This window comes from Agelaius phoeniceus, chromosome 14 (assembly GCF_051311805.1).
Source record: "Agelaius phoeniceus isolate bAgePho1 chromosome 14, bAgePho1.hap1, whole genome shotgun sequence".
Classification (NCBI taxonomy): Eukaryota; Metazoa; Chordata; class Aves; order Passeriformes; family Icteridae; genus Agelaius; species Agelaius phoeniceus.
The window spans coordinates 1,668,268-1,685,951 of NC_135278.1; the positions used below are offsets into that span (position 1 = coordinate 1,668,268).

Here is a 17,684-nt window from a genome sequence, read left to right on the forward strand (position 1 = left end):
GCGCTGGCAGCATGAGGCTGTCCAGTCGTGCAGGAGCGCCAGAATGCCCTGCAGGACAGGGAGGGTGGCTGCTGGTGAGCCAGGGCCACAGTGCCTGTGGAAGGGGCAGAGCTGTGGGCCTTGGTCTGTGTCCACTCATCAGTGATTTGAGAAGAAGCTGAACTCTTCTTTTGTATCAGAGTCTCAGTTTCAGTCTCCCGGTCAACCATGAGGGGAGCAGCTGAATTTTTCTCCTCTTCTGCCACAGTATCTGTCTGTGTCTCCTGCTCAGCATATTGAACAGCTGAATCCACCTCTTGTGCCCAGGTCTCAGTCTGGGCTTCTTGATCCACACGGTGAGAGGCCGTTCTCCGTGGGACAGGAATTGGTTTCCTCGCGGAGGCCTGGAAGGAGAGTTGGGGATTTGTAGAGGCCACCGGGCTTCCCCCAGCAGCAGCTGCTGGGACAGGAGCACCGGAGCTGCTGGGCCTGCAGCGCTGTGGGCAGGGAAAGCCTCGTCCGGCCCTCTGTGCTTGGCCCTCACCGCTTCTGGCCCCACCAGGCCGCTGCGGGCCCGGCGGCTCCTCACGAGTCGGAGCTGGCCACGTGCTGTGGCTCTGCTGGCCTGGATGGACGGCTGCAAGGAGCCACCAGGGCGGCACTTGCGCCCCTGCGGGCCTTGTTCCGGGCCCCCCGCGTCCAGGCTGAGGCGGCTCTCGGTACCCGCCGAGCTCAGTGTGCTGAGGGACAATGTCAGGCGGGACACAGACCAGGCCTGGCTGCCCTGGGAGCTGCAGGGCGATGTCAGCCGGGGCCGGGACCGGGCCTGGCTGCCCTGGGAGCTGCAGGGCGATGTCAGCCGGGTTAGGGACTGGCCCTGGGTGCCCTGGGAGCTGCGGGGCGATGTCAGCCGGGTTAGGGACTGGCCCTGGGTGCCCTGGGAGCTGCGGGGCGATGTCAGCCGGGTTAGGGACCGGCCCTGGGTGCCCTGGGAACTGCGGGGCAATGTCAGCCAGTGCAGGGACCGACCCTGGCTGCCCTGGGAGCTGCGGGGCAATGTCAGCCAGTGCAGGGACCGACCCTGGCTGCCCCAGGGCTGCTGCAGCTGTGGACGGGAGGAGGATGTGTGGGATGGAGGCAGCTTCCTGGGCAGGGTGCTGATACACCTGGTGCCATCCTCCTGTTGGCTTCTCCCTCCGTCTCTCAGCTGGTGCCTCTCCTTGGGGCTCTGGGGACTGGGGTTCTGCTCCTCCATGCCTCCTTTTCCACAGGTGTCCTAGGAAGCTGCTACTTCCTCAGCAAGGTGTTCTGCTTGAGTTGGTACCCCAGAGGGGCTCCTTAAACACCCCATGGGGAGGATGTGGCCCTGCTGTGTCACAATGGCCCAAGGGCACCATGAGGCCCTGCATCACCCAATGCAGTTGTCAGGTGTGTTGGGTTTGCATGGCCACGTTTTGGCAGCAAGGGGGCTACTGGGCCGGCTTCTGTGAGAAATTGCCGCAACTTTCCCCATGTCTGACAGAGCCAACACCATTGGCTCCAGGATGCACCCACTGCTGGCCAAGGCTGAGCCCAGCAGAGATGGTGGTGACACCTCAGGGATAAAAGATTTAACTGCAGCCTATGGGAAGGACTCACACTGGAAAACTTCATGGAGCACTGGCTCCTGTGGGAGGGACCCCACACTGGAGCAGGGGAAGGACTACAACCACTCTCCCTGAGCAGGGACAGAAAAACAACATGTGATGAACGGACCATGGCCCTCATTCCCTGTTCTCCTTGTGACAATGGGAGGGAGGATGGAGAGCCCAGCAAGGAAAGGGAGGGAGGAAAGTGTTTTTAAGATTTGTTTTACTTCTCATCATCCTGCTCTGATTTTAACTGGTAATTGATTTTCCCAAGTTGAGTCTGTTTCGACAGTCTGGAGTACAGGCAGAGAGCCTGCAGGCCTGCTTGCTCCCCAGTGGGAATTCCTGCAAGGAAAGAGGGAGTTCTGCAGGCTTCTCCAAGGCTCACACAAGGGAAAACTGACCCCAGTGGGGCAGCATGTTCCCCTTTCCTCACCAGCCAGGCAGTGGTGCAGGAAGGAGCAGGTGACTAGAACAATCTGACTTTATTGGTGCAAACACTGGGCTTGGGTGAGTGGAATATTCCCAAGTGCTCCCAGGAAGCTGCCCAAGGTGCAGGGGTGCACACAGCCAGCAGCCCACTCCCTCCAGGTGTTCCTGCTGTGGAGTTCAGTCTTCGTGGATGTTGAAGAGCTTTGCTACTTCGTTGAGGTCCTCATGCTCCTCCCCATCTTTGATGATCTGGAAGGAGGAGAACAAATTAAATCCTGCGAATCCTGTAGAGAGCCAGTGCTGCAGGACTGTCACAGCCAATGGCAGGAACTCCTTGGATCCTCTCTGAAGCACCAGACTGAGACAGCCACAACACAACAGCACATTCTACATCCAAATTCACATGGGAGTCTTAAATGTACCATCACCTGCCTACAGGAACAGCAGGAAAACCATCCTCCTGTCCCTGTGTCTGGGTTTCTCTTTACAGCCAGGGGGAACAAGTGTTTTAAAAAGATATTCAGCTTTGCAAAGGTGAGCCTGGTCCTGACTTGGAGCCAGGATACCTGGCTTGAACCTGCAGCTTTTAGACAAGATGAAGACACTATGGATTTAGAACTGCTAAGGGAGGGAGGGAAGGGGAGGGAGGGAGGAAGGAAAGGAAGAAGGCAGGAAAGAAGGAAGGCAGGATCTCCCAAGGGGATGGCAGAAGCAACATGTTTCAATTGCATCTTCAGATTAGATATCAACAGACTTCCACCATGAATAGTTTGTCTTGGGACAGATCACTCAAGGGCAGAGTGGGATCACTCCCATGGTTCAAACAACCAAAATTCTTCAGAGGTGTTAAAACCTGACCCAGGTCTGGCTTAGCTGAGCTGAGAGGTCTGGGCCAGGCCACAGGGGTGGGGACACACCAAGCCCCTGCTCAGGGCTGCTCCAGCCCTGCCATGGTGGCTGTTTCTGGGATGGTGACATTAGAGACTTTTTCAGATGCTTGGAGATGGGACAAAGCAGCACAAAAATGGGACACTTCACTCTTGTGCCATCACTGTGACTCCAGCCTGTACTACAGACCTGGAATTTCAGCCATGCCAAGGCAAGGCTTGGAGCACACACCCGATTCGAGTTATTTGTGTAAAAAATTTGCAAACATCCAAAAAAGCCACAGGGACAGTTCCCCTAATTCACCCAGAACAGTGTTCCCATTGGATGTTGCACCAGACAGAGCTTCTGCCTTTATTTATCCTCACTTTGAATTGACAGATTGATTTTTCCACAAGAAAAGCCTCGCTCTAACAAACCCCCCTGTCCATCATCCTCTCTGCACTGACCTTCCGAGCAATGGGCATCCTGTTGAAGATGTTCCACAACACAATTCCCACCACGACCTTATCCCTGAGGTAGAAAATGACACCTTTGCCGTAATCTTCTCCTTGCTTTGGGACTTGAGGCATTGGTGAAGAGCTTTGAGAGATCTCAACTTCTGAGGCTTCTGCTTCTGTTTCACTCTCAGATCGAATTCCAGTCCCTAAGGCAGAAATAGGAGGAGTCACACACCCAGTGCAGGACATGTGATGATGGGAGCAGACTCAAGAGCATGTTCTGCAGGAGGCTGAGGTGTTTCCCTTTGAGTTGTGTTCCCCAAAAGTTAAGTTTCATAAACACAAGGATGAAACTATCCCAGCATGGAGCATAACACCAACAATCCCCAACACTTCTACCCCCAAATGGAAAGGAGAGCACAGTCTGCTTCCTCTAGGCAGCAGATACAAAATAAACATGCTTGGATCCAGAGTGTCTGTTGTCTCAAAATGATCATTTTATTGCCAAGGAGATCAGACTTCCCTGAGAAAGTCTGCCTGGCAGTAGACATGTTCCCTGATACCTTCTCGGAGGAATGCTTTAATCACATTTTAATATAAAAGCCAGCCTTTAAAGCTTGGTGGAGAAATGAGACAGCAGATTGCTGTTTCCTCATGCTCTCAGAGGTCGGGGTGACTCTGTGGTCCCCACACCAGCACGTGCAGGAGCTCCCCAGTCCCTACCTGACTGTTCTGTCGCGCTTTTTGGCGTGTCCTTCGCTGTCGCCTTGGCAAACACTCCCACTGTGGGCAAACTGCTGTCCACAAGGCCAATGGCTTCATACCCCACGTTGGGGCCCAGATCACTCCTAGGAATGAAGTGGGAATGAAGTAATTTGTAGCAGTAGCAGAGACAAATCCAAGGCAGTTCCATCCATCTGTGCTCCACTCCTTACTCCAGCATGCTGTGGGCAATGCTGGACACTGACACACTGACTGAGACACAGATTCTCCTCTGCACACACAGGTGGAACAAGGAGTCAAGACATGACAAGCCCATGGCCATGAGAAAAACGAGCTCACTGGCCAAAACTTTGAAATCCTTCAGGCCTGCTCCCTGGGAGGCAGCTGGAGGCTTCCCAGCTTCTGGCAGTGCTTTTATCCACACCAGGCTTGGCAGCATGGACAGGCATGGAGTGAATATTTTTGAGAGCATTTAGAAAATACTAAAGGGAAGAAACCTTGCCTTAACACCTTCTTGAACAGCACACCCGGATCTGAACTGGGGTGCTGATAGTAGATAAAGCAGCTGTGGTTTGGGACTAGTAAGCAGCAGGTGTCTGAAGTGTTTCCCAGGATGCTGAGGAAACAGGTGCATCACAAACCATGAATCTATGTACAACATGACCTCCCTGGCCAGAATCCTCCGGCACAGACTGGGGTGACTGCAAGGAACACCAGTAACATGGCAGCTGTGATCATCTGGAGCTCAGGAGGGATCATGGAATGATTTGGGTTGGAAGGGACCTCAAAACCCATTTCATTCCACTCTTCTGCCATGGGCAGGGACACCTTCTATTATCCCAGACTGCTCCAAGCCCTGTCCACTTCCAGGGATCCAGTGGCAGCCACAGCTTCCCTGGGCACCCTGTGCCAGGGCCTCATCACCCTCAGAGGGAAGGTTTTCCTCTGTATATTGAACCTAAATTTCCCCTCTGTGAGTTCAGAGCCTCTCCCCCTTGTCCTGGAGGAGGGACTCCAGTCGCTCTCCAGCTTCCCTGCAGCTCCTTCAGACACTGGAAGACGTTGTGAGGTCTCCACACAACCTTCTCTCCAAGAGGATCAGGATCCTGAGCATGCTGACAAAATGAATGAGGAATTCCTGTCATTTCCTAGCTTTTCAGCACGGGGGATGGAAGTGTCACTCTTCAAGGGCTGGCATAGTGTGACACCTGCCAACAAACACAGGGCTGCAACTCACAGCCCTCCTTCACCTGCATCTGGTCATGGCTGAGAGCATCCCAGGGGAAAGCACCCCTGGGAAATGGCTGTCTCTGTCCTTAGCTGCACTTGATGACCTCTGAAGTTTTTCCCAACCTCAAGGATTCTGTGGCTCTCTGTTTCTTGTTTAAAAGTGAAGTGAGAAATGCTCTGGGCCCTGGATCCAGGCAGGACAGACCAAGAGTTTAGGTAAGTGACAGCAAGTCATAAATAACTGTTTCTATGGGGATTTCTCTGAAAAAACTAAAACTCTTTTACCCGTATTTGAAATCTTGTCAATAAACAGGATTTGGGATTTTTAATTGGTCTGAACTAACAGCCTTTTGGATTTTAATTTTTTGGGGGGCTTTTTTTTTGTTTCATTTTCCTGTTCTCATTCATTTTGTTTTAGAAAGAACTTTAATCACATTTTAAAATGTGATTACAATGTGATCAGGAAAATAAAGCTAAGTTGCCCATTTTCCTGATACCTCTCTCTGGAAAACAACTTTTCAGGTACCTGGATGCAGCAATGCATCAGTTCAGCAAAGTGCAACACTAAGACCCACAGACTGGGCTGGGGAACTTCAGATAATCATAACAGAAAAGTTGCTGCTAAATTCAACCTGTACATCAGTCTGCTCTGAGGAAAGGGCTATTCTGTATTGCTCCTTGCTCTGTGGAATGGGACTCGTTCTGGGAGAAACTGGGATCTGCAGGAAGGGAAAGCACTTGAGGGAGATGAGGGCAGAGCAGAAATGCTCAAAGACCTCCCCCACCCTGAGCTTTAGGAACATGAAGCTGTACCAGGTGTTTGCTGAGGTGGTTTCACTCTCCTTGGGAAAGAGACACTTCTCAAGGTGTATCTTGTCCAAGCTCCTGCAACGTGGCCACACAAGGAACCCCCAAAGAGGAAAGGACTGTTACCAGAACATGGACTGGTGCCAGTAGGGCTTTGCAGCTCCTGTCATGTTTTCTCCAGCCAGTCTCCCGCTCACCACAGCGTGATCATGGTGCTCCACACGCCTGCGGCCCAGTTTGATGTCATAAAAGCAGGCAGCATCCCCTGCCTTGGAGAGAACCATCCCGTGAGCACCATGACAGGGAAAGCTTCCACCAGTGCCCAAACAAAAAACATCAGGAAGAGAACAAATGGAACAAAGAACTGAGTTTTTCTGACAAACCCCAAACACCACCACTACCTCATCCCACTCCCTGGACTATACAACTTCCAGTTTCTCAGCATTTTTCCCCGATCTTTGGAAAAATAATACAGCATGAGGTACGTTTTCCAGAGGAATCAAAGTATCAACGCCCACCAAGGGACTCTTATGCAAGCAAGTGATCCAGGCTATCTTTAGGTTACCCCAACTCCTCTTACACAGCATAAATATTCCAAACTTGCTGTGGTTACCATGGCAACGAGGTGGCTGCAGCGCCTGACCAGGCTCTGGGCCTGCGCTACAACTGTTCTCCTCACTCGCTCCTGTTCACCCCCTTCACCTCCTCCTGTCACTCCGTGTGTCCCACTACAGCAGCAGCAGCACTGGGAAGCTGTGCCCACACTCAGCACCCAGATGTTGTGGGAGGCTGTGCCCACACTCACCACCCAGATGTTGGAGCGTGCCTGCAGCTCTGCATTCACCCGGAACCCCCCAAAGTCTGAGTCCACCTCCAGCCCTGCTGACTTGGCCAGTTCCACATTGGGCTCCAGCCCCACTGCCGCCACGATGTGATCTGTCTCCACCTATTTGGGAATGCATAATTAGGATGTTAATTCCCTGTGTGCTCCTCCAAACGTGACCCTCTCCCTGCTTTCCCATTTACCTTCCGGCCGTCCTTCAGTTTAATCAGCAGCCGGTTGCCGGAGACAGAGACGGATTTGACCACGGCATTAGGCAGGACATTGACCCCCTCTGGAAACGAGCACAGGACACCTCACTGCCTGCTCAGGGCTGGGCAGATCCCACCTGCAGCAGATAGTTGGTGCAGACAGATGCCAGGTGATGAACCAAGACAGAGCCCACTCGAGCTTTGCTGCATGTGCTAGTGCAGCTCCGGGGGAAGCACGAGGAGACACCCAGATAAAAAGTCTGAAAGCTACTTAAAAGACAAATCCAAAGTACATCTCATGTGATGACAAGGCCACATCCAAAAGAATTCCCTAAAACAAGTGTTCAGGAACTAAGGACACTCAATTACCTATTGCTGTGCCACAGCCAGACCCACGGATCCAACAACACAGCTTCCAAAAAAGAAAGTAACTCAGACCTGCGGGTTATCAGGCCCTGCAAGCCACACCTCAATGACATTCCTCCTCCCTCTCTCCCTCTCCACTTCCCAATGCACAGGATTATTTTGCACTTAATGCAGCAAATGGAAAAAGGTGTCTTGGATTTTACTGACTTTATCAGCTAAACACCTGACCAGACCCAAGTGTGTGCATAGACACAGAGATCATTCCAGGGAAACAGCCACAGGGAGGGAAAACCCCACTGACATCAGCCAGCCTGCTTACTCAGCTTCCCCAGAGGAACTGTCAAGAAGCCCAGGATTCAGGGTAGCTTTGTGCTGCCCAAGCTGCCTGAACTGCAACTTCCCCTGTGCTGCACCCAGGCCACTTTGCAGGGCCCAGCCCTCCCAAGGCTCCAGGGACAGAAAGGAGCTTAATGTCCCCAGGAGCAGCTGCCTGGCAGCCACCAGCCCAAACCCGCTAAGCAGCTTCACCTCTTCTGACTTTCTCCGTGGTCCAGTTGCTCAGGTATTCGGGCAGGACTTTGCCCATGTTGCCATTCTCTGGAAACAGCTGGATCACCTCCAGGCCTCGGGTTCGTGCTGGAAGGAGCAGCAAGATGAAGAGCAGCAGCAGATGTTGGAACACACACACTTTACTTTACACAAGGAACTTGACAGAAGTTTCCAAATCTGGGAGTTCTGACTCCCAAGGAGTCACAAAGTGACTGACTACTGTTTCATATATACCTGCAAAGTCTAGATAACAGACTTTTAGGGAAAACGCTTGGTATTTTGACAAAAACTTTTAAAAATTACCATAAAGGTCCTACGCACACACAGACAGAAACCACCTGCTCACCACCTCTTTGAAATCACAGAATTATGGACTGCTTTGGGTTGAAAAGGACCTTAAAGATCATCCAGTTCTAACCCCAAAATCATAGTTTGAGGGTGGCATTGAGCACAGAGAACAAATGTAACTTTTCAGAGGGTGGAATGACTCTGCAGCTCACACTGGCCTGCAGAGCTCTCACCTCTATTGTCAGCGGGTGAGACTGGGAAAACCTTGGCCACACAGGCAACAAAACACTCGTGTGTTGTTTCCTTTAAGAGTCTGTGCAAAAACTGAGCAGTTGGGGACTGAAAAGAAGTTTCTAATGTGAGGCTGCTGCCACTCAATGCCTGTCACAGCTGGGGACACGCTCACCTCTCCTTCCCAGAGCGCAGGCCAGCTCACTGCCGAGGAAACCACCACCAATAATTGTGATGGACTTGACTTCCCTGGAAATCTTCTCCAGCCTTTGGAAGTCCTCGATCTGAAAAAACATTTACCCCCATTTCCAATTCTAACAGGAATGGCAACATTAGTCATATTCAATGGCTTTTATTCACTTTGGAAGTTGCAGCAAAGTCACACAGGAGGTAAAATTTAAAAAAACACCTAAACCCCATAATCCCACATACTGTTACAGCTCTCAGGCTGAGGCAAGCAGGTGAGTGGTTGAGTAGACTCTACCATGGTTTCCTGCCTGGGAAAAAGAATAAGCAGGCAATGGATTCCAGGGCATCATCTGAGGGAAGCATCTGAGCCAAGGCAGGACCATCCCGACCCAAAGCAGAAGAGTTTAAAAACTGAAAAGAGTGGTAAATGGCTCTGATTTATTCAGCCTCACTGGGGATGGCAGCACCTGGAGGTTACCTTTCGGAACAGGGTCAGCCTTTTCTGCACATCTTTTCCTGCTCTTTCAATCGCAGGCAGGTTCCTTGGGGATCCCCCTGTGCACAACAAGGAGAGGAGACTAGTGACACCACAGCCATAGCACTGGATATCCAGACAGTACAAAGCTGTCTTGGATCTCAGTTGTGCTTCCCAAACTGTTCCAGTATGGGAATATCCCAGTATCCCTGTTGCTGCCTGAAAGTCCCAGAAAATCTGACGATGCAAGGCAGGTGAAAAACGCAGCATGGTTGTCTGCACAAGTGTCCTCCGTGTGACTGCTCCACATCATGTTTGACACTGCAGAGACTTCTTCTCAAATAGAACCAAAGAATCATGGAATGGTTTGGGTTGGAAGGAACCTTAAAGCTGATCCCGTTCCACCCCTTGCCATGGGCAGGGACACCTTCCACTATCCCAGGCTGCTCCAAGCCCCATCCAGCCTGGCCTTGGGCACTTCCCAGGGGCAGCCACATTTTTTCTGGGCAACCTGTACCCAGGAAGAATTCCTTCCCAGTATCCCACCTAACCCTGCCCTCTGGCATTCCCCATTTTCCTGTCACTCCAGACCCTTGTCCAAATCCTCTCTCCAGATCTCTCGGAGCCCCTTTAAGCTCAACGATCTCCCAAAAGCCTTCTCTTTTCCAGGCTGGACTCCCCCAGCTCTCCCAGCTTGACTCCACAGGGGAGGTACTCTAGAGAATTTATCTCTAGCTAAATGTCACTGAAATAAAAAGCCTGGCACAAGACCAGGAACAAGAGAAAAAAAACACAGCACTTACCAGTGGCAATGAGACATTTGTCGTAGGATATCTGGGTCCCATCATTAAGCTTCACTGTGTTCCCTCTGACATCCATGTGCACAACCTGCAAGATGAACCCAGCTGAGCTCGAGCTCTTCACTTCATGGACTACTGAGCAGAGTTACAAACTTGGAATTAACATTGTTCTACCTTTAGGTTTAGGGTAGGGGTAGGAGTGGGAAGTGAGAGGACTGGAAGCGGGAATTGAGACAACTTCTTTGGGAGTCCCCGTAACTCAGGTTGATCTTCCCAAGGTCTGAGTGTGAAATGGGCTCAGACACAGCACATCTCAGCAGAAGAGGAATCACTGACATTTATCATAGCAACATACAAACAACCGAGGATATAAATATTTTAGAAGGTTCACCATAAATTTCTCCACCTTCCTGCTGCTTCAGCACAGTGCTCCTGCTCACCTTATCACCCACTACCTTGATCTCTGTGCTCTCCTCACCTCACCTTTCCAGCCCATACAGCCCAGTTCCCACTTGTCACACCCTATCTCTAAGGTCTACATATTTTTGTACCATGCCCAGACTCCAAACGTATTCTTCTCTCTTCCTCATCATCTTCCCTCAGCTCACTGCTATTCCTCTTGGCTTCTCCCACTTTCAAACTTCAATTCAGATTAGCATAATCTCTGCTCAATCACATTTTTCCCAAACTTATCCAAATTCCCCTTCCTAGCCAACTCCTCCTCCAACTCCAGTGGTTCAGTACCAGCTTAGAGTGCAGGTTCTGTTCAAGAAGACCTGTGGGAATAACAGCCAGTGCTGTACCCACCTTCTTGCCAGGCAGAACTGCCACCCCACCATTTTCCACAGAAGGCAGGTCCTCGACAGGCACGTAGAAAGACGGCGGCTGGAAATAGATACTGAGAAACGTTCCATTATCAAACAGGTTCCCCTTGCTCTGGCATACCAGAAATCCAGCTGTTCAGCAACTCCGACGAGATAAAGACAGCTCTGTGCATCCTTAACAAGCTCCACAATTATTTATCTATTTTTAAGAATTAGGGTCTTCACACTGTTGAAGTTCTAGGGTTTGGATCACGGAATCATAGAATTGGTCAGGTTGGAAAAGATCATAAAGTCCAACCACCAAGTAAGGCTTTATCACAGAAGTCACAAAAATCAAGTGTGATCCTGTGTCCCTGGACCTCTGTTCTAACCTGTGGAGCTTCACCTTTATTAACTTACTTCCCAGGACTCCTGCCCATAGAGGGACATATCTAAGGGGAATCACAGCAAAGTTCAAGAGGCATCGAGTACTGAGCGAGCTCTGGTGGGAAGCAGAATTCCTGAACCCCTGCTAGCACCAACACACCCTTCCCTGCCCTCAGTGCTCCACTGGCTGGTGGTTCTCTCCCAAGAACAGTTTGGTCATTGTCACCTTGTCACAAATCACTTCCTGTGCCCTGTCACCTGCAGTGCCATGTACCTCCTCTCCTTGCCGTTCCACTGCTTGAATCGCAACGTCTCTGTCACGTTGGGATCATCGGAAAACCACAGTTCTTTGGAAAGGGGTGGACGCATGTAGGGCAGGGCAGGATCTTCAGACACAATCAGCACCTTTAATTGGCCGGGAAACACATCAGCTAGAGTGGGAGCAGGCAAATGGGAGTGCACACAGAGCAGGACAGGACGGAGCAGGACAGCTCTTACCCGCGCGCCGGGGTCGCGGGCCCGGATGGATCTGGCGGCAGCGAAAGCAGCAGTTCCTCCGCCAATGAGCAGGAAAGGGACGTGGGATGGGACCTTGGGAGGAGTGCCCGGAGCTGCAGGTGACAGATGGGACAACTTACTGCAAATACAGGCACACGGCCCAGCCCCAGGGCACAGAGTATGTCACCAGAGGCCTTCCACATCCAGACTTCCTTTGGAAATTGTCCTCCTTCTGCCCCAGTACCCTTCCCAAAAACCCTGCTGCTGCCTCCCCCAAAGCTGCTCCCTGCAGGAATCAGTCAGATTTCAGCAAACTGGTTTTTCTAAGCAAGCCCAAAAGTCTGCACTGGCCAACCAGTGAGTAGTTTATAAGAAAGGGAAGTTCCCCAAAAGGCCAAGGCACATTTTTTGGTAATTTTGTTCAAGGAGACAACTTTTGAGTTGCATGCAGAAGGCACCTCCTCTCACAGGCAAGTCCAGTTGCTGAGAAACATGCGGTTAATCCGTGGGCAGGGACAAACCAGGCAGTTAAACACTGGCACCAGAACTCACCTGCTGTGCCCTGAGGAGCAGCACCTGCACCTGAAAGGGAAGAAAGACATGGCTTACGTCAGTGAAGCACAGGCTGTAGTTTGAGAGCTGCAGTTCAGGGCTCACTCCAGGATGAACAGGCTCTCCACCAGCCAGGGAAGGAGGCCCTATGGAATCAGTGTCCTTGCCAGACTATGCAAAGGTAAAAGCCAGAAGCGGGGCACACTTTTTTCTCTTTTTACCACAGAAGGAGTAAATGACAGAAATCAGCCCCAAGAGACATCCTACTTCATCCTCAGGATGGTCTGTAAAACAGCCTCTTCTGGGTCATGGAGCCAGCACTGTCTTCTGTGCTGGGAAGTCATAGAACAACAGAATCCCAGAATGGGTTGGGCTGGGAGAGACATTAAAGCTCATCCAGTTCCACCTCCCTGCCATGGGCAGGGACACCTTCCACTAGACCAGGTTCCTTCCAAGCTCTGTCCAACCTGGCTTTGAATGGGAATTTGAAACAATGGCACACACTGTGGTGCAATCCTACAAAGGCACATCTGTGATTCCAGAGAGGCTCTGTTCTGTTTGTTTTGGAGGCCTCAAGCTCATGAAGAACAGAGCCAACCCCTGACCTGGCAGGGTACCCACCTGAGGCAGAGGACTCCTGGTCTTGGGATTGCCTGGCTACTGTCGCGAGCCGGCTGGCGTATCGCTCTTTGCTCTCCTGTATTGCTTTGTACGCCTGCAGACACACAGGAGACATTGACCTAGTACACCTTACAACAGCAAGGCACCATCCTGCTGCTGCCCCTGAAAGGCTTTTGTCCACTCCACATGCTGGAAAAGCCAGTGACAACATGTGGGGCAAAATACACCTCCCTGGACAAGGTGCCCATTGAGAACGTGCTCAGAAAATGACCTGCTCTACCAGGTGTGGTGAGCCCTGGATGTCTGGTTGCTTCCCAGAAGCAATGAACTTTCCTGCAGGTGTTTGGCTGCACACTTGTTCTAAGGGGAACCGCTCCAGTGAAGGAAATGCAGCCGAACCACCCCAAGATGACATGCAAGCTGGGCCATAACACAAGACTACAGAAAGGGAAGACAAATCCAAAGAAAAAGCATCTCCCACCTTCCAAAGCCCAGAGCAGCTGGGCAGAGCCAACAACCTGACTGGTTTTGTCTAGGCATGGTGGTGGCAGGACAGCCCTGACATTAGCAGGGCCTTGAGCCACGGGAGCGGGGCTATTCCAGGCACTGGCCCTTGGATGTGGAATCTCTTCCAGCTAAATCCTGACCTGTGTATTTGACTGTGAAACTCGGGATACAGCATAAGCAGAGCCCGCATGTACAATTTACTGGTGCAGACAAGGAGGGAACATCTCTTATGTCACGTTAACTTACAAGAAAAACTGGGTTCTCCTGAACAGGAGCTGAAGACACTGGGAGTGCTGGGAGCAGGTCAGAGTCCAGTATTTTTCCCCAAGGGTAAAAAAATTAAAGGGAAGCAAACCTTTCTTTGAGGCAAAACCTTTGCACATAATAATCTCTATCATGTGCATGACATCAAATTGCATTTGCCAATCCTCACAAGTTGGTGTTTTATAGCAAATTCTTTTAAACAAGAATGGAGGAATTTAAGGCCAGGCACAAAAAAGAGCACAGGACAAAGGCCTGTCCAGGGAACTGGAGAAGTGCTGGAAATATTAGAAAACAAGAACTTGTCAGTGTTTAGAAGAATGAAGATAAAGGTATTTTAAAGCCTTTTGCTCAAAGACAGAAAAGCCAAGGTTTACAAACCACCTCTGCTTTTACAAGCAGAATCAGGAAGGTTTTAAGCGAGTCCAAAGGGCAGCATACAGCAAATTAAATCCAATCCTTTAGGGAAAAACACTATTATATACAAGCAGAACATCAGATCAGCCCTTGAGGATAAATATTTCCAATGGGACAATGTCAAGTTCTTTCTAGTTAGAAGCAGAAATATACTTTGCCAGGACATGGGGTGACGTTTCAGGGCTCTTCCATGAGGAAATCACCAAGTTGGACAAGTTTTCTTTCCTTCCCTTTAGCACACTTATATTCAGGTACTATTTCCGTTTCTGCATGCCAACATTACTGATTAATGAGAAGTGCACTAATTAATAATTTGTGCCCTTACATAGTCACAAACAAAGACGGCCAGTTTGAGTTTAGATTTACTTAATGTGGAAAGGTTAATTCTAAGGCAGGTTTCTCCACTAAGAACTGCACCATCTGAGAATATTCAATTTGTAACCTTAAATTATTTGGCAATATCCCTTGAAAATGAAGTACCTGAGGCCAGGGAGCACAAAGAGGGCTGGAAGTGAAGGGCTACAGGGTGGGAGGTACAGACAGGTGCCCACCCTCCACCCTCCCACCCCACAAACACCTTTAGTGAAGCATCTTACATAAACTCCTGTCCCAGTGACTGTTCCTCCCACTATTAAGTATAACAAGAGGTTGCTGCCAGCTTTGCCAGGAACACCTGAAGACGTCAGAGATCTAGAAGGGCATCTTAGCTGATGGCATTGCAAAACTGCAGGGGAAGACAGGCAATGGAAGAGAAGAGGGAAAGAGCTGAGTATTAGGAAGGATTCTTGATTAAACAGGTCTTGGGAAAAGCAGAGTGCACTTTGTAATTGCAGCTACCTTGTCTGCCAAAAAAAAAAAAAAAAAAGGCAGCAGGGCACAGGAAATAATTATATTTATTATATTTAAAGGAAATAATAAAATGTTTTTCTTCCATGCACTGTTTTGAATTTTTTTCCACTTTCCAGGAACTTCCTTTGGAGAAAAATGGAATTTGGAACTTTTAGTGAATATGATCCTCCTAGAGAAAGAGCTTGGAAACAAAGATTTGTGTGGTGTAAACTTGGGATCCATCCACTCCCAGGCAATGCTGAAAGTCTTCAGCTCTCTGGGAGTGTCATTTACTCTTTCAGTGAGGCTGCAAATCTTTATCCTTTTTAAGTAGAACATAAATACTCCCCAGCTGGGGGCTGGTTTGGTAAACTTACATAAGTTAAACAAATGTTCTGAACTGAGATTTGGCAAGGAATTGTTTGTCTTATACAAGACAACAGACAGAGCTGTGTCTGGTCATAACAAAAAAACCCAGGAGTGCCTTTAATGTAAAAAAAACTTAAAAGGTAACTGAAATTACAGTTAAAACACAAGTAACCATAAGAAATTACTTTCCATTTAGCTCCCTCTTTAAGTTTTCTGAAGGAGAAAACAGAGATAAAGCTACAGAAATCAAAAGCTGAGTTAAGAGAGCTGGAATACAGCAAATGCTCGACAGGAGAGATGGACTGCAGCTTCTTCCCAGGGACCACCTTTCTACTTACATAGGCACCTGTTCCTAAGGCGGACAAGCCCATAATAAGGACAAAAACCGAATTACTGCCCTTTTGCCCAGGCACGCCTGTGCTAGCCACTTGTCTGCTCAGCTGCAGGTCTGGGGGCACATTCCAGCGCTGCAACAACGTGCCTAAGGAACACAATTTATTGGAGAAACAACACAAAAACACTGTCAATACAAAGGTAAGTCTGGAAATTTTGAGACTAAGTCAGTTCCGAACTCAAACAAATTCCTTGTTTGGAAAACCCAGCCCCACATCTGAGCGACTGCAGGGCATTATCCTGCGCCACAACAGTGTGCTCTGGGCAGCTGTGGAGACCAAATTATCTGTAAGATCAAGGGGTAACTGAACTAACTGATGACAGGAGCATCTCTAGGCAGCTGCCTGCAGCTGGAGCCTCCAGCCTCTCTGGGCTGGCCGATCACGGAGATGTGTCTTGGTGGTTCCAACACCTTCTCCAGGCCTCTTCTGCTCGAGGATGCGCCTGGCTCCAGCAAAAGCAGGAGCCAGGCCAGGGCAGCAGGGATGGTGACACCAGCACCAAACTCCCTCTGCTCACACAGCTCATTCCGCCGGGATAAACCTCCAGCAAGGAACGGGGATTTGCTGGCAAAAAGGGCATCCCCGGTGGAAATGAGCAGATCCAGGTGCAGGCACCTCCCGCCGCTCAAGCCGGACGAGGAGCGCCCGTGGCTGAGCCGCTGCACCGCGTTTTATTTCTCCATCACCAAATCACAGGCAGCGGCCGGCCCAGGTCACGCCTGAATGGAGCGATGGCGGGACGGCTCCGAGCGCCGCTCCCAGCACGGCCGATGCTCCCGGGAGAGGTTCGGGCTCTCTCAATCCCCGCCTCCACCTGCTCCCGCCCGGTGAGAGCAAAACCCGCCTCACCCCTGCCTGAAGGCACTCATTTGTGACCAAAACCGCAGCAAAGGCGGCAGCACCCGAAAAGAGACCATGGTCCCAATCAGCTCCGGGTCACTCACGCTGTCCCAAACACGTTCCCGAAGCATCCGCACCTCCGCCGCCTGCGGCCCCTCCCGCAGCGCCCCGGGCACGGCCGTGCTCGCACCGATCCCGCGGGATGACCGCCCGGCCCGGTGCCCACCGCAAACCGCGCTCCCGGACGCCATCGGCCCCAGGCCCGTGCCGCAGCGGCAAGAATCGCGCCCGGTGCCCCCCGGCCCCGGTCCCGGCACTGACCCGCGTGGGCGCGTCCCCGCGGCGGGGGGCGCAGGGCGCGCGCCAGGCCCGCGCGGCAGCGGAACATGTCGCCGGTCGCCGGTCCCTCGGTCGCGGCCCCGCCGGCCCGGCCCGGCCCCGCCGCGCACGCGCCTCCCGCCGCTTCCGGGCGGCCTCTCCGCGCCGCCGCATCGATGGTGCCGCTGCCGACATGTGGCGGCCGCCCCACCGCCTCCCGCGCCAGCTCCGCCGCGCCGCCGCCACCGGGCCCGGCCGCCGCCTGCTGCTCTCCACCCCCATCTTCTACGCGAACGGGCCGCCGCACATCGGGCACCTGTACTCGGCGCTGCTGGCCGACGCGCTGCTCCGCCACCGCCGCCTGCGCGCCGCCGGCCCGGCCCGTCTCTGCACGGGTCAGCGAGACCCCCGGTCCGAGCCCCCTTCCCCGGGGATGACCCCCTTCCCCGTGTCCCCGGGCCCCTGTGTCCCCGCGGGGCTGCGGGCTCCGGCCTCTCCCCACGGCCCCACGGCCTCTCTCCGTTTCAGGGACCGACGAGCACGGGCTGAAGATCCAGCAGGCCGCGGCCGCGGCGGGGACGTCGCCCGCGGAGCTCTGCGAGCGGGTCTCGGGGCTCTTCCGCCAGGCCCTGACCCAGGCCGGCGTCGCCTACACCGACTTCACGCGCACCAGCGAGCCCCGGCACCAGCGAGCCGTGAAGCACTTCTGGGGTGCCCTCCGCGATGGAGGGGTCCTCTACAAGGGCTCCTACGAGGGCTGGTACTGCACGCCCGAGGAGAGCTTCCTGCCCGAGAGCCAGCTGGCCGAGGGCACGGACGCCCAGGGCCGCCCCT

The 17,684-nt window shown here is 52.1% G+C and overlaps 1 protein-coding gene across 2 annotated transcripts; it reads right to left on the reverse strand.

Moving 5' to 3' along the window:
• Nucleotides 1-2,073: 2,073 nt before the first annotated feature.
• Nucleotides 2,074-17,493, reverse strand: AIFM1 (apoptosis inducing factor mitochondria associated 1). Of its 2 annotated transcripts, none has more exons than XM_054641598.2 (17): nt 16,854-17,493; nt 15,636-15,778; nt 12,916-13,009; nt 12,295-12,324; nt 11,743-11,855; nt 11,519-11,649; nt 10,862-10,952; nt 10,058-10,142; nt 9,258-9,334; nt 8,766-8,874; nt 8,051-8,158; nt 7,151-7,239; nt 6,930-7,070; nt 6,251-6,393; nt 4,088-4,212; nt 3,374-3,570; nt 2,074-2,288 (listed from the first exon to the last, which is right to left on the reverse strand). In XM_054641598.2, exons 1-17 carry the CDS (start codon nt 16,918-16,920, stop codon nt 2,217-2,219), a joined length of 1,815 nt encoding a protein of 604 aa, XP_054497573.1. In that variant the 5' UTR covers nt 16,921-17,493; the 3' UTR covers nt 2,074-2,216. The 2 variants fall into 2 exon arrangements, with proteins under 2 accessions (XP_054497573.1, XP_077042266.1); XM_077186151.1 differs by lacking the exon at nt 15,636-15,778 and adding an exon at nt 14,697-14,824 and having other exon boundaries at nt 16,854-17,011.
• Nucleotides 17,494-17,684: the final 191 nt, after the last annotated feature.